The 25,384-nt window shown below is 37.1% G+C and overlaps 1 protein-coding gene across 1 annotated transcript in view; it reads left to right on the top strand.

Moving 5' to 3' along the window:
* The first annotated feature begins 17,395 nt into the window (after nucleotides 1-17,395).
* Nucleotides 17,396-25,384, top strand: part of LOC120498535 (collagen alpha-1(XXVIII) chain-like) — a 33,095-nt gene continuing 25,106 nt past the window's right edge. Inside the window, exons 1-9 of the mRNA XM_039701423.1 lie at nucleotides 17,396-17,549; nucleotides 18,373-18,941; nucleotides 20,612-20,632; nucleotides 22,144-22,203; nucleotides 23,249-23,302; nucleotides 23,380-23,424; nucleotides 24,228-24,254; nucleotides 24,449-24,493; nucleotides 25,130-25,174. Of these exons, the coding sequence (XP_039557357.1) occupies nucleotides 17,396-17,549; nucleotides 18,373-18,941; nucleotides 20,612-20,632; nucleotides 22,144-22,203; nucleotides 23,249-23,302; nucleotides 23,380-23,424; nucleotides 24,228-24,254; nucleotides 24,449-24,493; nucleotides 25,130-25,174 (1,020 nt within the window). The remainder of the gene's footprint in view (nucleotides 17,550-18,372; nucleotides 18,942-20,611; nucleotides 20,633-22,143; nucleotides 22,204-23,248; nucleotides 23,303-23,379; nucleotides 23,425-24,227; nucleotides 24,255-24,448; nucleotides 24,494-25,129; nucleotides 25,175-25,384) is intronic.

Below are 25,384 nucleotides of genomic sequence, written 5' to 3'. Positions count from 1 at the left end.
TTAAACATACTAAAGCTGTGCTCATTTTTTGGGAGAACACTGGTAATGACAAGTCATACAAGTCTAAACTAAAGACTTTCTCTCTGCTTGGGTAATAATATAAGTACCCAACAGCAGCAATTAACTCTTCAGAGTTCATCCATCTTTGCTATTCTACAATCTAAAGTATCCCATTTCTTTAACTGAACCTTAGTTTTATAGCAAGCAACAATGTGTGTGTATGTGTGTGTGTGCGTGTGTGTTAGAGGCTTCCTTTCTTAACAGACTATTTATGGCAGGATGGGCTCTTTAGAGATACTATTTTTGAGACATTTCCTTCACCTAAGGCCCACTTCAGTTTGCATCAAAGACATGAGACTTCAGGGAGAGCAGATTAAGCTGTTTTCGTGGGGAACCACAGTAGCAATATGTATTTGGATTTCACCACTTATTTTTTCCAAACGCATGTGTTGTGAGCAGAAGTTTTCTTAAAAGGTCATGTTTTAGGGAACATGCATCTTGTACAAAGAACCAGCATTAATTTCAACTCTACAACACACGAAAAAACCCAAACAAACAGACAATAGCCCTAAGTTCACCACGTTTCTCATATGAGCCACATTACATTTCACAGTATCTAAAACAATAGAAATTATTTCCCAGGGAAGTATTTTCTTCCAAGGATTTAAAGACACAAAAAAAAATCCACCTAATCTCAAACTAAGAAAAAGAGAGACTTAGTTGATATAATACCCAAACATCTAATGCATATTTGTAACTAAAGCACAGATTTCCAGAAGACTGGATCAAAAGTGAGTCTCCAGGCCACAAAAAATGTGAGAAACATTAAGCTGAGGAGATATGAATTGGTCCAGAACAGAAATCACAGAGTCAGAATTGCACAATGCAGCTGGCACTGTGGCCAAAAGTTTCCTCAAGGTCTTCTGGTTAGTGACATATTACAACTTCTCATTTTCAACCTGGTATTATATTACTGCATCCTGGAACAAGAAGCAGTAACATGGGAACTTTTTGGGTAACTGCCACTGAACAAGTGAGACTAGTAGATCCAAAACACCCCAGCTATATTTCATCTGCAGAAATGGGCCTGTGGTGGAGTTTAACAGTAACCATGTAGAGATGAGAGAGTTTTTTTATTCACCTGGAAGGCAGAAGAAAGTGGAGAAAGATTAAACAGATTGCAGTTGTCCTTTCCAGTTGTCCTTTGGCCAGCACTCTCTGGTCCACCCTGGAAGTCCCTGTGCCCCATCCTGGAGACACAGTCACAAAGTAAGGGCAAGTATGCTCTACCTCAGCTGCATCTCTAACTACCAAAGATCTTGGTACTTGCCTTACTTCAAACAGATTTCTTTGGAATTTTCTCTGTCCATAAGGAACAAAGGTCCTCATTTTTGCTCCAATTCACTGGCCTTTCAGTGCCATTCTGCCCTGCAAGGAAGCAACACATGAGATTTGTACCTGAAAAGGAATGGGAGGTAAAGAAACATTTGCAAATTACTTATGATCCAAAAACTTTATAGGGAATTCACAAGGGAAATAGGCTGGAATAACTCTGAATCTCCTTCACTCTTTTCATTGGTTTACTTCCCTATTAATAACAGATATGAAGTCTGTTCAAGACAAGCACCTTTGTAAGTGGGATTCATACTAAAAATGGTTAGGTCTCATTCCTGCAATAGCTAGGATGAAATGCTTGAGAGATCACAAAAGCAGTCAGTCAAAGACCTGAGAAAAGATAAATAATAAGACCTCAGTAGTATTAATTGGAATTCCAGGGCAAACATAACAGTAAACAAATGTGAACATGGTTTAGCAGTATAGCGATTGCAGTTGACAGATTCTCAAGGTTTTGATATGTATTTCAGAACACAAATGTTCACCACTGCTCACTTTATAAAAAAAAGTTGAAAATATGGCTTAACTCTGAATTTTCTAAACAAGCCTCCACACTTACTGAAAAAGAGGACTAGACATCAATAGGCCTATTAAACACCAAGAACAAAGTCACTGAGTATAAGCTGAAAGTATAGCTATTCCGGCAAACCCTGTGAATGACAATCACTGATTTGTATACAGAGATATTTGTAGTATAAATATATTTTTTATGTTAAATTAAATGGAAAAACACAAAGAAAATCATAGCTCAAGATAAGCCACACTGTAGCAATTCTTAACTGATTGCAAAGGAACAATACCCAAAATATTTGGTTTGAAAATAGCACCTGATTCAGTCAACCCGCAAAACTACTTTGACAAGAAGAGACCAAACTCATGAATGCATGAGGTCAAAAGGATTACAATAATTAAAAAACCTAACCTCTCTCCTCCTTGGGGGACTTGTTCACAGGAATGAGATATAGGACAGTTCAGTGAGCACAAACTTTGGTAAGCAGGGTGACTGGCTTGACTAGTCTACCCTTCCCCCTTTATCCACTTTCCCTCAGAGCTGTAGCACAGCCACTGCCAGTCCCTTTTGTCCCCTCAGTCAGCAGACCCTTAGGGGAGCACTGGCAGCTGTGCCCACTTCACAGCACAGCCCCACAAGTGCACCACAGAGTGGCCAACGGCAGCGGGGACACAATAGCCTCACAGCGGCTGCACTGCTCTGCCAGAGTCTCAGCAGCTTGCACCTCACTGGCCAGGAGGAGCAGGATAGCATGCCTGGAGAAGCTACATCCACCTGAGGCACCACGAAAAGAGTCTATAATGGTATTTTTATAGTCACTTCACAGAATACCAAATTGTGAGGTAGAAGTTTGCCATCAAAAATAGCTTGATGGCGTGATTTGTACTTCACAAGATAGCTAACTGAATTCCTCCTTCCCGTCAGCATAATTTTTTTGCAATCAGAAGTTATTATTGTATAATTCAGTTTCAAAATTTAAGATTTTCCTAATTCGAATTCATCTAAAGACCTCGGCACAGTAAAAGCTACCTCCTGTTGCTTTATTATTTTGAATACATGATGATCAGCATTATGAAGGATGATATCTCAAAAGCCACATGGAAATTACTTTTCTAGTGAGAAAAGGAACTTTAAGAAAATTTAGATATGCAACACTTGAGTTTCTAGTGCAGCTGCACAGTAGCATAAGCTGAAGAGCATATTCAAGAAACTGAAACACATTCTTGACTCCTTTTGCTTAAGTTCTCACTGGAACAGTAGTTTGTGAGTTCTAAAAATATGTATGAGAACAGCTAAGCAATATACTCATTGTAATTATCAATGTCTTAAAACACCTTGGAGGGGCTATTTTTTGTTGGGTTTTTTTTGTTTTTTTTTTTCTTTAGGATAAATAATTTTGCTAAAGTGTCATTGTAAGCCAGAGCCAGAAGCTATTAAATGGAAATAGGAAGTTATATATCACATACCCTAGAACTAAAACTTCTTTGTTCCTTAAGAGCAACTTTAATACTTAGCCTTCTAGAAAAACTGAAACTATGTCACTTTGTGTCAGACACTTTAAGAGATACTAATGAAAATGCCCTCGGTCCCCATAATCCTCTGTGGCTGATTAGGTACAGTCGAAGAAGTTGTTTCATTAATTTGAAGGCCATTAGCTTGAGCTCTCATATTGACCTGAAAGTAATGTTTTATTCATATTGTAGTGTTGTAGTCAAAACTCCAGAAATAATTAAAAGGACAAGTCTCAAACCTTAGACCTTTGATTTATGAAGCTGGATACACAGTTAATTATTGCATGATGAAAAAAGTGGAGTAGGGAACCAGCAGTCCAGATATATTATTATTGCCATCTTCCTGTGAAAAACCGATGGGTAATCAAATACATATCAATTAGAATGTCTTCCATTCCACAAACATTCCAATTATTTCCACAGTCACAGTTAAAAACCTTCCTTCTAAATTTTAAAAAATAAAATAGACATTAGGTTAAATTCAGGCTCCAATAGACTTTGGAGGCAAAAATCCAAAGTTCAGTAGTTTCAGTTAAGATTCATCAGCAGTCAGTGAACCCATAGCCATTATTCAAATGAAACATGAGATGCCTGGATCTACTACAGGAACAAAAGAGAGCATTTTTTAATAAAAGATGACAAAAACCTAAGCCTGACTTTAGAAATTAGATTTCCAGTTTTCCTAGATATAAGTAGGAACTCAGTGTAGTCAACCATCAGTTCTTCCAGTCAACCTTTCAAATAATCAGTCCCCTGAATTTTTATTAGCTGTTGTTTGAGTGGTGTTCAAGGTTTGATACCTTTTGAATGTAATTAAATTATTCAGCCTGAAGTGCAAAGGCACATACATATGAATGGTAAAGTTTTCCAAAAAAAGTTGTTAAAAATCTGTTACAACAGGCAGCCAGTGACATTAAGAAATACTGAAATAAAGACTAGTAAATAGAATGTCTACTGATCTGTCTTTACCTTTTCCAGCAGAAGTTTATCTCATTTTCTTTATATCCAGCAAAGAAACATAATGAAATTGAAGACAAAGATTTAGCCTTTGTAATCAACACAGGCATCCTACACCATCCTTGCAGTATGATTTAGTCATATCTGTTCCTTTATGCACATTGTTGCCAAGAACCACTATGGATTCCATCTTGCTTGGGATTTGACAAGTCTCCTAAGTGTGGCAATACATTATCTTTAGATAAGCTTTTTAATATTTTATATCAAGTGAGATAAGTGAGCTTCAATGAACCTTACAGAACACACGCAAAATATGTGAAACTCTTCTCCTGTTTTACTGTCATTCAACTTTTCCATGTCATCAGACTACAGCTGCTTCAAATATTGAAGCACTGACTACAGTTAGCAGAGATTCAGATAATATATAGTGTTAGTGTCAGCACTCTTCATTTCTGCACCAAAGTATTTTTAATAAAAGAGAATATTAAACCCAAATTTTGTTCTCAGAGCCACAGCACCAATAACCATTTACTGTTCTCTTAAAGGACATCATGGTCTTCCCTTTATTTCTGTTGCTATACTTGTGCTTATTCTGGTATGGATCACATATTCTTCTACATTGCTCTTTGCTTTTCCTTCATTCCCAGTATATTTTGGTCTTCCTAGTATTTCATTGCAGATTAAGTTTCAAGACACAGCAAAGAGGAATGCAAGCCAAAACCAATATAATCAATATATGCAGAAGTCCTTACTACTCTTAGAGCAAAACACTTGCTTTTTATGTGAACTGACATACTGATCAAGCACTAGGAGACACAAGGTGAGATTCACAGCTGTGAAACTGCTGATTTAAACTAACTCACCAGTATAAGAAAAAACATATAAACTGAATATAGTTTAAGATCTCTCTGGTGAATCTTACTCCAGCACACAACTAGAATACATAGCAGAAAGAGATGAAGGTACAACACTATAACCTCTATATTTTCCTACTTCACAGGGATCCCTGGAAACTATGTATGAGATAGAACATTTCATTGACTACTTACTATGCCTGAGATGCTTAAATCCCCATAAACCAGGATTAGGAATGGACAAAAGGTACTTTAAAGACACCTGTCATTATCTCACACTCATCCTGAGTTAAACACAGTGAAATACTAGGGATTCGTGGCCAGTTTTCCATTTTCGTTTGACCTTTAGGTTTTAACAGTATAAGGTTATATTAGAAGAAAGCTATGCAAAATATAATTCTCACTGGGATCCAGTTAAGGACTGGAATAAAAGAATAAAGAAATAATACATAAAAACATGTCAGAAATGACTGATTTCCAGAGGGACACAATTGCACTCCATACCCTCAATCATATGCTGCAGGAGGTGCCTTTTTTTTCCCTCCATAGCAAAAGGTAGCTTCTCATGGGTCACATTCCCAAAATGATGCTAAAGAATCCATAATCTCTGTTCATGTTTCATTATTTCTAAATATAGAAGGCATAAGGATATTTCAAATAGAATTTTTCATTAAAACCTACCATCTAGTAGCCTAATCATATAAGCAATTTGAATACACTAAATATTGGTTTAGTGGGTTTACCCTATAAGATAATAAAATATTCCTTCTTAGTTTTAATGCCATTTAGATCTTTATGTTTTCATTCCCCTACCTGCAAAACAAAGCAGAGATCATAACTCCTGTCACTTGTTTTCTTAAACTAAAATAATAACCATTAGTGAGGAGGATCAGAGGTAAAGTTTTCCAGTGAACGTTATAATTTACATTTTCAGACTACTTAAGTTTGAAACTTAAGTCAGTTTAAACTAATAGTCAGTTTAAACTAATAGTCAGTTTAAATAAGCCAAAACTAAATTCAACAAGAAACCTCTCAGATTTTGGTTTGTAGCTCTTTTAGTATTTGATTTACACAATTTTCCATAGAGGATGAATGATACAGAGGAATCAACAGAATCTTTTCTATCAACTCAAATGCAACATCAGAAAAGAGCTCCACTGCACACACACGTTTGCCAAAATGAGCTCTATTTTCTTTGAATTTGCATTTGTGCACATTTGAAGTAGACTCAAATTCTGCAGCTAGTGTCTGCTCTTTTTCTCAGCAAATTTCTTCAGGTGGAAAAGTGGGAGATGCTTGGAAGGAAGCCTGGTTCTTTTAATCTTATCTAAGCAGTCCTGAAAGGAGTTGCAGCTAAAGATAAGGGATGTGGAGTCACATGCCTTTCTCCCTTAGAGTTTGTATTGTGTTATGGGGAATGATCCCATTTCTGTAGCACCAATTTGAAGCTACTGCAATTCCAGCATCTTTACAGGAGATGTTCCTGATACACACAAATATGAAGAGAACTAGGCATAGTCATAACATTTAATTGTGGCAGTAAAATTAGAACGACCATCTACTGCCACATTAATGCCATGTTAAAAAAAAAAAAAAAAAAAGAGCCATGCTTTGCCCCTTTGAAGTGATCTTTACTTGGGCTGTCCCTGGCTAAAAGGTTTTCAGGGGAGGAGGTGAAATTTTTCCTCATTTCTGAGGTGACATTTAACAGACCTGGGAAACAGACATCAGCTGTGATGGTCTACTCAGGAAGGGCTATGCTATGAATGACTTCTAAAAGCAAATAAAATAGTAATGCATTCAGTATATTTAAAGTCTCATTCTTTGACAAAGGACTTCTTCCTTCTTGACTTTATCTTCTTCTTGATAGCAACTGTTACCAACAGGGCTGAGATTGACCAATTACGTGACACAGTGAAGACTGTAGCAAAAAAACACAATTCTACTTCAAAATCCTTGTAAACTGCAAATTCCTCCTGCTTGTATTTGACAGAGTAACTGTACTATGCACAGCATGCTTAATAATATACAATGATTAGAACCAGGAGCAAGCATTTACATTTGAGACAACATCATTTTTTCCCCCTCAAATTATTTTTAAATCCTTCCACTAGAGCTGCATATATTTAGAGTGGGGTAAGAAGTTCAACTCCAGGCTAGAGTTCTCAAGAGGTTCTCAAGCCAAGGAGGCAAAAAGATCTAAGATCCACTGTTTTGCACCACAGCACAAGTAACAGGCAGGTTGTTTAAGTGGTTGTTGCTTTGTCTAGGTCAGGCCTCATGAGCATGCAGAGAAAAAAAAAAAAAAGTAAAAAAAAGTACTGCTGTTTGCTAACCTTACTGCATCCATAATCAAAAAAAAAAAAAAATTAAGAAAATGTACTGCTGTTTGCTAACCTTACTGCATCATCCATAATCTCCCAGTTCCCAATTACAGCTTAGAACCATCATCCCAGGACTCAGCAAACCTCTACAGGTATGTGGTAGTTGTCATTATATAACTCATGGAAGCGAGTTTTGAACCACGTTTTGAGCAGTTCTGTCCCACAGTGCTCCCAGCATCTCTAATGTCTACAAACAACTGTGAAATAATTAAAGACACTCCACCAAAAAAGTCACTAATCTGTAAATTAAACTGAATTCACATATCCACATAAAAAACTGCCTAGAACAGAAAAAAATGTAATGAAGATTCTTCAAGATCCTGCTCACAGGCACTGGGCCTTTCAATGTTCTCATATGCAGCTAGCATGTACTTGAAGTTCTCAGCTCAACATATCATCTCAAGAATATTAGAAACACAAAACTAAGAAGTTTCTTAACTTTAACCAGAAGGAACATTCCTTCCCAGTTATGACACCTTCATCAGCACTACCACCTCATTCTTGAAAACTTTCATCAGGGAAAAAAAGATTTCCTGAAAATGTGAGCAACGAATGCAGTTAATTAAAAGGAGAGAAGGAGCAGACTGTTAGGCTACCTTTGGATCCAGAAAAAGACGGAAAAGATGAGCTTGTAATCTGCTCACTTTAGAGAGCTTCTTAAATGAATTTCATTTAACTAGAATTATATTTTTACACATTTCTTTGAATTTGGTTACTCTTTTCTGAAGGTCTTCATACTCTGATATGATCCAAACAGAACTCATTTTAAGCACTAAAACATTACAGAATATTCATAGTCACAAATAGAGTGTAGCAAAACTAATTTACTATTTGATGCTCTGTAAGTAATCTTTTTATTTCCCTGTCCATGAGGTGAAGCTATGGTTAACATAAGGAAATGCAATATAGCCTTAGATACTTATTGTGTATGCAGTACCCAAAGCTCAGTAAAAAACACTTTTGTGAAGAGAGTGTAGAAATCTATTGTTCAAAAATCCACTTTATTTTCCACAGTACAGAAAAACTGAAGATCTTCAAGAGGTTTTCAGAAAAGAATGTTGAAGGTCTATCACATTAAAATAACACTAAAAAGGTCTAAGTTTTTATAAAAAGGAAAAGTACATGCGAAGGGCAACCATATACTAAGCAGCCCAGGTTACCTAACAAACTCTCTCTGCCATTACAACAGGTGACACTTTCATACAAGAGATCTTTCCCATGTCTCCCTTTTTCTCTACTTCAAGGACACCTCCAGTAGCCCACACCACATTACAAGCCAGGTAGGAGGATAAATCAGCTATTCCCATCCTGATATTTCTAATCCATAGGCAGTACACATTGCCCAAATAGACATTCAAAAGCAAACTATAAAAACATCTACCATATAACGAGTTTTGGTCTCTTTTTGAACCAAAGTGGCTATAGTGATAGCACTGTAGCTCCTACATTACATAAATTGCCTGAAGTTTTAAAAAAAGCTGTTAGCGGTAGTACTGATATTAACAGCCTTGCTCTATCAATCATCTCTCAGCCACACTGTGCAGTCAGCAATAACCATGCAACCTTCAAACGTGAATCAAGGCTGACACCCCGTGGACATATCTTGTAACTGATTTGTTTGGTTTTATTCAACCTGACTTTAAGAACTGAGATTCTACATTGAAATTTTACTCCAGACCTTCGGGACCCTTCTGAAAAACATTTGAAAAGATTCAGTTGTTCAATAAGATTCATGAGACAAAAATAAATCAGCTGAAAACTCACATTATGTATAAAATTACTTGCTTTCTTAAGAGCCTCTAACAAGTTAGATGTTTCCTAGCACTACACATAAGTATTTAACAAGTTAAGAATCCTGTAAGCTTTAAAAATTCAGAAAATCTAGTCCCACCTCTATAATCATTACAGTTAATATATGATAATACCAAAAGCAGAGTAGAAAGATGTTTTGATATTAAAGTTTTGTGGTAGGTAAACTACTTCAGAAATTGACATCTATTTTCTGTATTTCCACATAATCCTTTTTACAAGCATTAAAAAGTGTAAGCATGATATTAGATTCAAATATTAGTTATTATTTAGAAACTACAGTATTAATACTCACTTCTAGCCATTGAATTTCAATCTAACACCAAGGGAAGTAATTTTTTGTGGAAGTAGAATACACAACACATGTAAAATGACCACTTATACATAAAAAAACAAGTTCAGTTTCTATGTCTCCTGCTTCATTTATTTCAAAAGCATCAGTGCTATCACAGACAAGTCGATTTTGATTGGGGGAGTATCATTAAATCTAACAGAGAGATAGGTCAGCTTCGCATATGTTTGCAAAATATTGCAAAGCAGAGAAGTTTACATTATTCTCCCTCAAAGACATCAGCCATCAAATGTTTCCAGGCATGATACATCTGCCACATCTCTAAACAATCTGGTCCAGTCTTTTATCATCTTCATTGCAAAGAGTGTCTTCCTTATATCTAATCTACCCTCTTTTAGTCTAAAAACATTACCCCTTGTCCAAGCTCTGCTAAAAAGTTTATGCCCATCTTTCTCATAGGTCCTGTTCAAGAACTGGAAGGCCACCATGAGGTCTCCCTTGAGCCTGCTCTTCTGCAGACTGAACAAACTCAACTCACTTAGCCTTTAAACACATGCTTATACATACCTTTTTAAAAAGCTCTGAATGAGGTAGAGGTTTACTAGTTTATGAGTGTGAAGACCTACCCCTGCCTCCTAGCAGGGGTAGCACAGCATTTCACCACAAGCAAATGCTGTGTAATAGGGCTGATGTTTCACTGAGGGCTCTCCGAGGGGTTTGTGAAGAGCTGCAGATACCCACTGACATTGAGATGCACACCAGCATTCATGATGACCTGTAAATAATGGCACCAATTTTGTCAGGAGCAGCAGAACAGCTGCATTGCTGGGACAGGGGAACAGGAAGTCCCAAATGGGACAGCAGAGCTGGGCTTCTAATCCCATTGCCCACAGCAAGGGACATGGGCTGGGAGCAGCCCCTAGCCCAGGTTGAGACAACATCATACAGGACAGGACAGGACAGGACAGGACAGTATGGGACACCAATATACCCAGACAAGGCTGTGGCAGAGCCAGTGACCCACCAGCCCTTGCACTACTATGGGTAAGGTGGAGGGCCTCAGGCTGAGCTGAAATGGAGCCCTCAGGTGCCAGGGGGGGAGGTGTCAGCTGAGGCTGGTCAGGACCACTAAATGCTCTGAGAGCTAGTTTACAAGCACAATGACTGCTCTGAGCTCAGAGGCTAATGTGCATTACAAACTGTTTAAAAATAGGTCAAAAGATCAAATTCTAACACTAATGCAAGTTTGGAGTTATGTTGACAACAATGGTTGTAAGATAAATCTGTGCCTCCTTACAACACTATAATCACCTCTCTGAAAGACAAAATCTATTCCCAGCATGAAAAGGATCACAATTTTAGAACTGTATAGAACATGACTTTTTCTATCAAAACTCTGTCATTTGCTAATATCTTGTACCACATACAGCAACACACTTTAACTATCTGATTATATTTCCAGCAGAGTTATTCCACTTAAAATTATTGGAAAATATCTTCTCAAAATGTGCCAGGTGAAATTAATGCATCTGCTATTTATTGCACCTTCCTTAAAAATATATCAGCTTCCACTCCTTAAAAATGTATTTATTGTATTATAAAAAGAGTTTTGTGTTGCTAATTACAGTTATCAACATGAAAATCATGCAGGTGGAAGAAAATAATTATGCGAAGTGTACTGTACAATGAGAAGTAACTGGCATGTAATGGCAAATTCAAAATAATTACTTGTCAAATACATTTTCATTGGCACCAACGCGGCAAATCAAATGAAATCTTTAAGAAATAATGTTGAAAGTATTCTTGATCTAGTTAAATGTTCATGTTTGTACCATCAAATGTTAAGTCAAACATTTAGTATGTTAGAACTGTAGCTGTACTATTTTATTAGCATGCTTTCATTCTCTTGTTAGGCTAAATGCTTCAAATACTTTTGAAAATAACTTGCTTATGTATAAATAGACTTACATACTTAGGCTGTAAGATGAAAAATATCTCTTGGTGAGGGAAACTGAAAATGAAAGGAAAATTATTAGAATAAAAGTAGAAATAAACAAATACCTTAAAAACAAAACGGAAGCTTTGACATTGATACTGCATGCAGATTATGAGTACTTAATTACCACTAAAATTCTCAGAGTGAGTTTTTGGCTGTATTGTCTCTAGATAAAATAGAATAAAATAGCAAAGTACTGAACACAGCCTCCTCCCTTTCATGCCTTGTTAGAGTCTTTTTCTTGCCACACTTCCTGAAAAAACATTGCATAAGAGCCGTATCTAAAAAGAGGAAGATGGAGACCCACATTTATACCAGCTGCAAAAGAAAAAGACATGTTTACTACTCCAGTCTCAATCACTAAAATCTGTTGGGAACTATACAAAGAGCAAGTCTCTGCCATCAAAGCCTTTGCTTACAGCATTTTTGGTGACAGTGAGTTCAGAGGAAAACAGCTGATTTACTTTGATCAGCTCTTTCAGTCTACATGCTCAAGACCTGTACTAAAAAGCAAAGATAAAATTCTGATTTTGCTGGAATCAATAGTTCTGCAACTGCCTTTGTGTACACCAAGATTTCATTACTGTTTTTATAAGGCTGTGCCATTAGATTATAATTTTTCATACAGAATAACAAGGCGAAGTTGCAGAACATAAGTCCATATTAAAAAAAATTAAACTGTAGCCTCACGAGTTGACAAACAGAAGTCAATTTGTCAAGAATTAACCATGATTAACTGACTGCTCAGTTGAATCCTGGGCTGTCAAATTCACTAGAACACATTTTGTAGTCAAAAGGTGAAATAAGGTTTTTATCTTTCTTGAGATATAATCCTCAGTAAAGTTCTGATTTTTTAAAATTTTCTTGTTCAATTTCTTCAAGTATTTGAACTTCTGAACTGTTTTTTCACAAAATTTGCCTATGTGATACAACTTACAGAACTGTGAATCACATTCTCTATAACATTGTTCCTTAGTGTCAGGATTCAAAATGTTGTAAATTATGTGCTTTCACTATTTTGCAAGTTCAAGTCAGGTAGGTTTTTGTTTCTTCTGGACACTTTGGTCATGTACTGACTTGTCTAATATAATGAAAAAAATACTCTTGAAATACCATTACACCATGATGCAATCAGGTTAAATGGTCAAGACTGTCTTGAGGCCATGAAACACCAGAAGTTTGTGTGAAGTATGCGTATTTTTAACAGTTCACAGCAGATTTGATATGTGAATTATTCACACTGAGGTAGCAAAAAAATGCAAACATATTTCAGGAACATCGTGTCAAGCTCTTTGGGACCAAAAAAATTACCATCGGAGCAGAGGAAAATTGAAGGCATGGTCTGTCTGCTTCATGCTGCTCCCACAAACTGGCTTCCCTGGTTCAGTATTCCTTTAGCATATGGAAATATTCAGATGGTATTTCGCCAGCTATGCTGGCTCATGATTACTCCACATCCAGTGATGTAGGACAGCTGAAGGGCTAGTCAGGACTCTGTCACATTCTAGTGACATGATATCCTGCTAGAAGATATTAGTTACTCTATCTTAAGAGAAATTAGTCAAGGCTTCTCAATAACGTATTGAATTTTGTTAAACAGTGGAGGAAGGAGTTACAGTTGAGCCAGACCAGGCTCAAGAGTCTGTGTAAAGTATGCACCCACAGACAAAAGGGAGGGGCAGACAAAGAAGGGCGCTCTAGGGAAGAAGTTTGGAACTGTCAAACTTGCTGCTACTTCTGCCCATCAGGAGGCAATAGTGAGGGCTGCAGCTGACACGAGGTCATGCTACACCACAGCAAGTGGCATCTAAGCCCCAGTTCTTCATTCAGTGTCCCTGCAAAGTGCTCTTGCAACCTCATGTCGCTCTGAAGCTGTCACCACCTATGCAATGGTAATGACACCAACAAAGGGTCATAAATATCACCCTTTTTTTTCCTTTCATAAAAGTGCTTAAACACACTCACTTGCAAAAAGATCTTGCAGATCTTTCTTCATGATGCCTTTCCTCATGGTTCTGAAATTGTAAGGAATTCCCTTTGACTGAGTATGACCTATTTAGATGTGATTTTAAATAGCTCTCATATGCCCCTCTATTCTTTGGAAAAAAGTGTTAGACCTCATTGCAAAGACTAGAAATACTGGGATCAGACAGCTGAGAACTCTTGGATTTCAAACAGTGATGGAAAAAATCCATAGATCTGAATATGCAGCTATATCTGTGATCTCAGCTTCATTTGGTGCATTTATATTCATGTCAGTCTTTGACTCCTGCAAAGATTACCAGTCCTAATGTAGGAAGCATATATGAGGTAAGATAGTTGGGCCCAACTTACATCAACTGAGTACAGAAGTCTGAAGTGTCATCTTCCAGAGATGTGCCTGTGATAAGTGGGCTGAGCTGGTTGGACACTGAAGATCAACTTACATCAACTGAGTACAGAAGTCTGTAGTGTCATCTTCCAGAGATGTAAAAGATACTTAAATATATATAAATATGAGTGGAATGGAAATTCAATTAATTGTGTGCAGAAGCATCTGATGCCTAGATTCCTCAAGAAAAAAATACACTTTTTTACTCCTTTACAAAAAAAAAAAAATCAGCAATAAGTTTATGATACTTAAATGACAGCATGAATGTTCCTTAGCATAGGTTTTAAGGCATTTATTTTATTTTAAAATACATACAGAATAATGCCATTAAAATATTAAATAAGCACTTAGTAGAGTTTGTCGTACATGAGACAAGAAGTCTTGCTGTTAATTTTTAGTTTTAAGAGCTATCTCAGATGTATCAGGGCATGCATATTTTACATTGGTATCATTCAGGTTTTGATAAGCTGTCACTATAAGAATAGTGCAGGTATTGTGAACTTCACAAGTTCAGAAGACTGCAAGTCTAGAAGTGTACTGTGTTATGTCACATAGCTGGAATGGACAGAATAATACCATGCAAACAGGTATAAAATGTGGAGGCCTCACTAAGCTTTAAAGTAGCACCTGGCCAAGACAAAAAGAGAAAAGATTGTCCCGAAGGTAAACATTATTCATCAATAAAAGGAAATATCCTGAAGCCAGGAACTTGCTACTAAACATGCAAGCAGAATAGTTACTTAATTAAAAAAATATTTGCCAGCTATGTTTTGAGGTAGGAATTAGTAGTGAAAATGAAAGAATTACAATGTTTTGCTTATGGGAGGCATACAGTTCCAACCATAAATAACATGCTTTTTCTTGCTGAAATTAAATTGTTTTCTCAATAAGATTTAGGGACTATGGGAAATTTATTATACCTATTTCAGTTAACCATATAATTTGTGCTCCTGAATATTGCCTTTTCATTCCTTGCCTTAATCAAAATCTGAATATGACAGTCTAAGCACAGAAAAATCAACATGGCTGGAGAGAAATAAACATCAATTGTTTCCAGCCCTGAAAGAATATTTTTTCTTAGCTGTAATTGTGGCACAAATAGCTGTAGCTGAGTTAGTTTCAGCTTAGGTAAGGATAAGCAGCCGTACAATAGGTAGAATTGCTTTCAGCCATCCTAGTTCACCAATTTTGGACTAATTACTGCCAAATACGGAAAATAGAAACTGGGGTTAGAACCATAGCAAATGGCTTCAGCATCCAGCTGCATTGTCCTGTCTCTCACGTATCTAAACTGGAGCCAAGCTACATTCTTTCCCCACAATCTCCTCAGCTGCCTTGGCTGTGCCTGTGATAAGTGGGCTGAGCTGGCTGGACACTGAAGAGGAAAGGAGGACAGCAGTTAGCAATGGGTCCTCTTTGTGTGCTTGTTGGTGGAAAATGATGAGTCCAGAGTAAAAGAAAAAAGGTTTTTCTGTGAAAAAACCCTACTTGTTTAATATGTTAATTTGGAATGAAAAGTTTTCTGAGGATCTTTGAAGAATTAGGTAACAAGCTGCAGTCACTGGTAAAAGAGATAGCCTTCAGGATCCTTAGCCATCCAGCTTAGATCTTGAAGGCATCATACTATGTGTCAGTCATTGTTCCCTATTACAGTCTTTAAAAGGAGATGTGTGACAAAGACAAATCTGCAGAAACTGAAACTGGCTTTCAGACTGGCCTGCTTTTTTTGACGACCTCATCCTGAACAGTTTCACCGGGAACTGAAATTTAAGTTGGCCAAGTTCATGAGACAGTAAATATCTTTTTAGTTCAGTAGTTAACAGTAAGCGCTCATTATGAGGAGATCTTTTAGGTTTGAAAGGGATCCAACAGCCATCAATTGCTAAGATGATGTTGACAACATGATGCCCATTACAAAAAGCTGTCTAGTCAAGCATGAGAGATGTCAAAAGTATGAGGGTAAAGTGTGTATAGTAGTGATGGGAGAAGAGAGTGAACAGGGCTGGGCGGGTGTGTAGGGAAGTGTGTTGGGGTAAGAACAGCCCTCTTCTATTCATCTCCCAGTTAGGGATGAGCATTTTTGTGTGTAAACGGCTGTGGGGGCTAAACCTAGAATGTACATGCATAGCCTCGGGGGGAGGAGAGGAGCGGGTGGGTGCGGAGGAGGGGGAGCCAGGATTGCTGCTCTTTGCCTTACTCGTTTCTGCTGGCCCCTCCTGACATACGACACCGATCCTCACACGAGCTCGTCGCCCGGCTTCTCCCTCCTTTCCTCACAGAGCACCCATCACAGGGAGGGCAACGCAGCTGCCAGCGAGCCCAGAGCAGCATCCTTCATCCCTGCACAGCCTTTTGCTTAGGAGCATTGAGGTAAGGACCCCCTGCCCTCTATGTCTGTGTCTGTGGACACAGGAATTCCCACCCTAAACTATCAGAAGCCAAGAAACCCTGCAGACAAGGCTGTGTTAGGGAATTTTATGAGTCAGATGACTTATGCTCAGTCCTGGGAGGTTCATTCCTGCCACCAAACTGCCCTCTTGGTATGCACATTCATTGCCAGGGGGATGGCAATGAATCTGAAGTGCAGCAGGAATGATTTATCAGACCCTGAGCAGGCTGTGAGCTACTTTGGGTGTCCATGTGAGACCAGGACAAACTGGTATAATCCCTTCTGAAGGAAAAATTCCTATCAGTAGGTAGCTGTTGAGCCTAGGCTCAGCACTCCAGGCCCATGTCCCCAGGACTGCACAGCAGGTACATTCATGCCTTGACAGCACCCTCAGGCCATGACTGTTCTCTATAGGGGAGACCCTATGGAGGCCTGGGGGCTGGGATAGCAGGGAGAAATGTGCACAGCAATCAGTTCTTAACTAAAGAGAACAGGGAAAAACTGAGGTTTGCTTCAGTACCTCCTTCTCTGCATGTCAGCCATGAAAAAAGCAGGTTTAAAAAAAACACCCCTGTGAATTACACTTGGGGTTCACAGTGCATCCACATGGGTACAGCCATGGCTTGTACAAACAATACCAGGCAATGAGTGAGAACTGAAGTGTGTTTGTAAAAGTCTGTCTCCAGTGTGTCACATGCTAGAACGATATGCACCATGCCTGAAAATCATACCAGTATGTCTCTATTTATTATTTATAGTGTGGTTTTGGAAAGATTTTACCCAAAGAAAGCAAAATCAGCTTGTTTTTAGGGATGTTAGTTTAAAATACAAGACTGCTAAGCAACCTGTTGAAGCAAAATTGAACAATGTTTTATCATCCTTGTACTGCTGTGCTTCTGTATTTGTGTTGTTTAGGAAACAAACAAATGATGTTCCTCAGATTCTGGTGGCTTTTGTGGATACTTGAACAATTTTTAGCAGAAAATCTCAGGGAAGAGAAGATATATGGATTGAGAAGATCAAAACCTAAGCACATTCTGTCAAATATTGTAGAAAAATATCCCAGCTCAAGTGATCAAGGTGAATATTGTAATTTTAAAACAGATGTGATTTTAAACATCCTGATTTATTTGGATTCTGTAGTATATGGTTAATTTGCCTTCTAGATGCTTATAATCAGCCAGGTGTGCCTCATCCTACTTGTAGTAAGGCACATCCCTTACTTTTGCACTTTTATCTTTTTACTCCCATCTTTTCCCTCCCTTTTTGTATATTTCAGAAAAGGAGATAGCATCTGTATTTTGTTATGATGTGGCTGAGAGCCTCTTACTGTCATAAGAATAACAGCCCATATAACTATTTTCATAGAAGTAATGTCATCAGTATTTCAGAAAATTAATACTCTACAGAATCTGCTTTTGGAAATTTTTGTCACTGGATGCAAGTTTTAGTACTAGGAACAGTACTAACACTCACTCACTCACTCACTCACTCACTCACTCACTCACTCACTCAAAATCCAGCTCTGTCAAATCACATTCCAGTGTCTTGTTCAGTAAGCCTCCTTTTCTTCTACATCACTTTCACCTATGTCAGTAGGATATACAGTGAAATACCAGGCAAGATGACAGAATGAAATTTAAAAACCACTACAGTATTTCTCATTTTATACTACATGACATCAACACACCTTCAGTTTTTTATTCCTTGGGGCATCTGTTCTGGAGCAAATCCCTCAGCCTCTATCAGCTCTGTCTTCATGAAGGGCTCACACTTGTGAACACAGATGTCATCAAAAGTTTCCATTTTTTCAATCCCACTCTTCAACCCTAAAATACATGTAAGGGTAGAATGAGATTTAGTATGAAGTCGCTCCACTCACCTACATACCTATTTATTCTAGCTGAAGATTGCATTCTGGAAATTGCTTTTTTACTGGACAGCTCCGAAAGTGCTAAGGACTATAATCATGAACAACAGAAAAGATTTGTACTGCAAACAGTAGACAGAATGAAAAGTCTGCAGCTTAGCTCTGGACGTACCCTGCGCTGGAGGATGGCCTTACTTCAGTACAGCAGCACTGTTTTCATAGAGCAAACTTTCCATGACTGGAAAGGTCCTGAAGCATTCAAATCCCACATTGCTCCCATCGCCCACATAGGTCATGGCACCTACACAACTTATGCCATAACTAACCTTACCCAGCTCTACATGGCTGAAGGGACTTTGGGTAGTGTCAAAGTAGCCGTGCTTTTCACTGATGGAGTGGATCATCCAAGAAACCCGGATATTTTTGCAGCTACAGCTGATGCTAAACACCAAGGAATTGTATTTTTCACAATGGGAATGACTAGAGTGGCTGAGGAGGTTAGCAATGCTGCCAAGCTCCGGCTCCTGGCCAGTGTCCCAGCATCCAGGTTCGTTTTCAACCTCCAGGAGAAAGGAATTGTGGAGAAGGTTCTCAAAGAAATGGTATGTATGAGAAAGAATTTGAAATAGTGGTAGGAACATAAGTAAATCTTTTTTTTTTCCAATATTTTGAAAATACAATTCTTCAATATACCATTGAAGAAACTTGTACATTTTACATGTTAAAGTAGCCCAATTATTAATGAGATCACTGTGCCAAAATACAGTCTTCATTTCTCTTCCCACTATTCAGATCTTGTAATCAAAAATATTTGACACTGCAAATTGAATTCGATTTAAACATTATTTTTATCTTTGTTTTTCCTCCTAAGAAGGGTATTTCAAATATCTTGTCTTAAAAAAACCCTTTTTTTTACATCCTAGTACTTTATTCTGTAGCATGTAGGAAAGTGAAGCTGCCTTTTGTATCAGAAAAAGATGCAGCTCTTGAAGAAGTGAAAATAAATTTGCAGACCATGGAGATAGTTTGATTTAGATAAAATTTGAACTTGGTGATAGACATCTTTAAATTTCCATGGAAAATCTTCCACATAATCAAGAGGACATATGTAAATTGAGCTTGAAGCTTTGTTTGGATGTCTTTCTTCTCTATTTAAACTTAATATATAAAAAACATTCCCTGCCAAGTATGGAGAATACAGCCATATTCTAGCCTATAACCCTGGTGACACAAGCTGTGGATGGAGTCCTTATCTGAGCATGCACAGCGATATAAACTAGAATTATGAATAACAACCGGGAGACTTCTGCAATGAAATGGACACCAAAGTGATCTCACACAGGCCTGGAACGTGCACCTGGGCTGGTTTTTGTGTCTCCCTGTCCTTCACTTTGACAGCCTGCTACTTTGCATTGGTGCCCTGAAGAACAGACTTCCCATCTTCTCTGGTACTATCCCTGCTTTCTGTGTCACAGTAATCACCTCTCAAGTAACAAAACACACTTTATTTCACCTCTTCTAAACAGGCAGTCATCCTCAGGTGCCTTTTTTCAATAACATGGCTGCTGTTTGGTTTAAATAATGGCTTTGTCATAACTATACGTGTATAGATGAGAATTTTAGAGAACTGTATTGCATTGCTGCTCATCAACACATTTATGTCCTCTCAAGAGACTTGCATTAGTTGTGCAAAGTGGGAGGAATGCATTGCATGAGGGTGTCTCAGCTCTACAGATCTTCTCAAAAATAACAGCTAAATCAATGATGATAACTTTATGTGATCATTGGCAAAGTCAAATCTTTTCTAGGGTGCTCTTCTTGCTCTCATTTTGTGTGTGCTTAACAGTATGAATACAAGAGCTTCTGATTTCCCAAGTGTAGAACATTCATCCTTCACTCCTACTATAGAGCAGCTGCCATTCAGCAGATTGTAAAAAATGCAGTTTGTGGGTGCACTGTTCCCATATGTGTAGCTAACCTGTTTACTGTTGTAATTTTAGAAAACTATGGCTGGATATGGAGAGTCAGTGATTTCAGTCAGCAATCTATAATAAGAATTGAAAATATTTAAATTATTTTTTTAGAATGGAGAGATTGCTAGAATGCTTCTTAGAAATTAAAATTTAATTAAATGTTAGTCAATATATTAATTTTAGAATTGAATTAGCTAGTTGCTGGATCTATTTATTTTCACATTCTGCAGTGTGTTTTCTGTAGAGTTGGACTAAGGCTTTAAGTTTCTAATGTTGTTTTCAATATCTGTCTTTTACAGAAAGACCTGTCTGAGGAAGAGGTAAATATTTTAAGGTTTTAAGGTTTTTTTCCTGTGCAGACTTACTGCTTAATACAGATATTTACAATTATATGGAAACATAATTCAGGACAACTGTCAGCTCAGGGAGCTGGTTAAATGGTGAGTCTAATGGGATTGTCTTCAAGTTAAACATGTTTTTGAATTTGCAGGACAGAGCTTTAATTTGCTATCCTAAGGTAATTTACTAATGTATTTAGTAATAAATAATTTATTAATTTCCTAACTACTAATGTAAGTTGCTAACCTAAAGTATTTTCAAAAAAACAAACAATGTGTGAGTATTCAGGCTTGCAAGAATTTGCTGATACATCTTGACATGTCCTCTGACAGACTCAGTGAAAAAGAAAACATGATGCAGAGCTGAAGACAGAGCAGTTCTAACCCTTAACCCTCTTCCTATGTGGGAGGGTTTAAAAAGGGTAAGATCTCAAAGCCCCACCACTGTGTTCTTCCAGTTTGTCCGTGCTGTGTCACCCTGACTGCAGGCATTGACAGGTCTGGCTGGCATTTTGTGGACAATAAAATTAGTTTTCCTTTTAAAGATCTTAGTGCTATTTAAGGCACAGTTATCTCAGACAAAAAAATGTTCTCCTAAGCAGCTAAAGCAAACTGCTAAATATTGTGAGTGTTCGCAAAACTTTCAAACGTTTCATTTTTCACTCATTTCCAGTGACATGTTGATTTTTTTCCATCAATATAGAAGTAATAAGACACACAATGTTAGCCTTAGAAAACATATTATGACTAATATGGATATTCAGATAAGAATGATATTTGAAGCCTTCACTTATAGACATCTTCAAGATGAACAGAGGTTTAACAAATAACTAAACCTAAAATAAAAATTACATTCCTTATCCCTCCTTCAAAAACAATTCCAGTATCTGTGATAACTATGCATTTATGTAATGATCTTAAAGTTTCAAAAAGACCTTAAAAAGCACATAAATACATACCATAATGATGTTCGACTGCAACACCCAATGGTAGAGATGACAGATGAGAAAGAAAGATAATAGTGTTATAATGAGTTGCATTAACTAAAAGCATATATCCATACATATTTTGTTTATAGATCTAGCTATACCTAAACTATGAACTATCCTGCATGCAATGGAATTAAGTAAAGGGATGTAAGATGCTTTTTTACTTCATCTTCTTGGCTATTTCTACAGTGCATAGTAACGAAAACAAAACAGACACAGCATACCCATAAACTGACCTTGTGAAGAGTTTGGAGGTAAAGCCATTATCAAGATTATTGAAATTTTAGGAGTAGGAATGATACAAAATTTTGGATGGAGTATAGGAGGCCACATTCTGGATGAGCTGTAAACTGATAGTTAAAAGATTTCTGTAAAACAGGTAAATATAATTGCTGCTCATTACAGGTGTATTTAAACTAGCCATACAGTAACTTAAAGGAAGTGTCTGTGTGTTTTCTATCTCTTCCATTAAAATGTGCTGATTTGTACTATTTTCATTCAAAGTGTCCCCAGGTTGACACATGTAACTGTGAGAAGGGGGAAAGAGGCCTTCCTGGTCCTGCCGTAAGTAGCTGTCATTTCTCAAATAACTGATATACAGTATAAGTTAAAATGTAATTCACTGTTAAAATTTTTAAAAGAAATTGTTTGAACCCAAATCCTGAGACAACAGAAGTTCAAGGGTCAATACATACTCCCCCATGGCTACATTGCATGAAGATGCCACAGCAGCAGGAAGTGCACAGAGACCTGAGAATGCCATGAGACACTCCCTCTGTGTGGGGACAGACAGGAGGAGGAACAGTGTGGTCCAGTAAGGCTCTCCTTTGAGCCACAGCAGTATGAAAGGCAGAAAGGAACACCTTTCCTGTTGCAATCAGACACAAGCAGATGGATCTAACTAGCCTCAAATCAAACATTAATATCCAAAAAGCTCTTTGAAAGCAAGAGAGAGAGCAAAATACTGAAGCATTAGGAACAACTAAGACAAGAATAAAGTGGACTGGACTTCTTTCAGAATATTCTTACAAATAGGATCCCTTAGCAAATCTAGGGGGTTGCTTCATACAAGGCTTGGTGATATAAACTGAAGGGCTTACATATGGAAAAGAACTGAATAATATGACATTATACCCCTGATACTGAACTAAAAGCACTATAGTACCTTATAGCCCTTGCTCAAGGTGAAGGGACAGTGTCAGAGCTTGAAAGAGAACACTGAATTTGCCCATCTTCATCCTTTTGACCTGAATATCCTATACATACACAAACAGAAAGACACCCTGGGTTTATGCATCACAGTACAATGCACTTGAACTGAAAATGTACCCTCGACTGTGTGCAAACAGTAGTTTTGTTTGGGTTAACATCTGCTGTCTTTACTTGGAAAGTGCAGGTATTGCTTACACAGAAGCATACACTCCAAAGAGTTGAGAAGAAAACGAAACATCCCCTTAGCAAGCTGGGTAGTTACAAAAACAGCTGATCACCTCTTTACCTCAGAGAAGAACTGAACAAACTAGTTTTGTTCAGAAAATAGCATATATATTGTAAAACAAAATTATGTTTATTAACATATATCATAAGAATTGTATTTTGCTGTTTCCAGGGTAAAAAGGGTCGCACTGGGGATGATGGAGCTCCTGGCCTGAAAGGAGCAAAGGTGATTGGTTTTTCAGATTTAGTAGAAAGATCTGTCTTGTCCTTATTTCACTGATCTTGATGTTGAATTATTCACAGGGGGAACCAGGTCTTAATGGAATCCCAGGACAAGATGGAATAGAGGTAAAAAATACTTTTTTTTCCTCCTTCTCCAGTGAGCAGTGTTCCTTTAAAGCAAAATACCACCTTTTCTTTTTTGATTGTTATAAGAACAAATTTCAGTTCTGGTTTACCATCTAATGATTCATTAATGTTAGAAGAACTGCAAACATTCTCATTGCTTAATGAAAAGGATAATTCCTCTTTATATGTGTGATCTAGAAAATACTCTCCAATAATACATAGTACCTCCAAAACAATGAAATGCTCTGATGTGATAATCTAAGAACATTACAGAAATGTACACTCTGCCTGCATCATTCTGGGTTTATTTAAATCTGACAAATGAAGGACCCTGTGTATAACAGCAGTGAAAAATTTGAATGAAATACATATAGGGAGTAAGTGTAGGACCAGTCTCTTAGTGCATAATTCTGAATATATTCACATATGAATTCCTCTATTTTATGCTTTCTTATTTATTCGGTATATCCTCTTTAATTAGTATCTTTGTCTTGTTTTTTTTTTTTTATTTTAGCATGTTTTTCACTAAGACAAAAATATCAACTTTACTTGATCTGCTTTTACATCACCAGAATCCCAGTCTAAAATGACACATTAAAACAATTTATTTACCCATACAACAGCATCTGCCATGACTAAAAAGCACAATATTTCAAATAATATTGCCATATTTATCAGAGTAATCTTTTCTATTTGAATAACTATTTTTCTGAAGAGAATAGAATATTAAGCATGCCAATACTCATGTTCCTACTTTTGGGTTATATAGCATCACAACCTGCTTTACTTTTTTGTTTTCCCAGGGGAAATCTGGATATAAAGGAGAGAAGGTACTTCTTTTAGTCAGAATTGATGCCTACATCTTTGTTGTTATTTATGATATATAGTGATGCATTGAACTTACAGCACAGTTACTATAATATGTCTTGAATAGAATAACATTTAGGTTTTCAACTAAAGCACCTAGAGAATAAGGATGATATGCCAATGTAACTCATAAGTATTTATTCCTATTCCTTTCCAGGGTGAAAGAGGTGAATGTGGAATCCCAGGAATAAAAGGAGACAGAGTAAGTAGCCATAAAGTTGTTATGTTTCCAAGAAACACAGTTAAACCACAAAAAAAAATACAATTCCCTGAATAACAGCCGTGGTGATAGATTTAAGGCATATATTAGTTCTAAGGCTGAGGGAAATTGACATCTGACAGTTTTGAAATATGTAGTGAGCAAGGACACCATTTTTACTGACTTTCTGAGCTCTTCCTACATTTTCATATGATCCCTTTTATGGCCCAAGGCTGAGTCTGTTTAAAACAATGCTAAAACTCTACTTTAACAGAGGCAGAAGGCTTGAAATAGTAAGCAAAGATAATGAGGCATAAAAATGAAAAAAGATTTCTTACTCCAATTTAAAATTTAGTGCATAATTGCTTTAAATATTTCAAATAGAGCAAATAGAGTTTAATCCTGGATTACTGGTCCTTGATAATGAACTCTGTTCATCATTACACTGTATTTTCATTACCAGTCAATTTTAAAATATTTACTTAATACTTTGTGGCTGCTGAACTTCTCTTAAATTTAGTTTCAATTTTAATGTAAAGATATCTAAATAAGATACCTTAGTAAAAAGTTACCTAAAAGTGGTTTTGACAAAATCTAAATATACAGAAATATATAATTTTTTTTTTACTTATCTTTCAGGGCCCTGAAGGTCCAGTAGGTCCCAGAGGAGTAAGAGGGATACAGGTAAAAGAAAAAAAAAAGAAAAACTAACTATGAAAACAACAATACCTGGTTCTCTGGGATTCAAAGATCTGAAATAATATCATACCTCTACTGACATGGAATCTTTTGAGTTGCTGTGTTCAAGGCACCCAAAATCTTCTTAAACACCAAAATTAATAAGAATTTGGAGAAGAAATCTAGACAAATAAATCATCCTTATATGAAATGTAT

The sequence above is a fragment of the Passer montanus genome, unplaced genomic scaffold (assembly GCF_014805655.1).
Source record: "Passer montanus isolate IOZ18808 unplaced genomic scaffold, ASM1480565v1 scaffold1, whole genome shotgun sequence".
Classification (NCBI taxonomy): domain Eukaryota; kingdom Metazoa; phylum Chordata; class Aves; order Passeriformes; family Passeridae; genus Passer; species Passer montanus.
The sequence above is the reverse complement of the archived record's forward strand: the minus strand, read 5'-3'. Positions and strand labels throughout refer to the sequence as shown.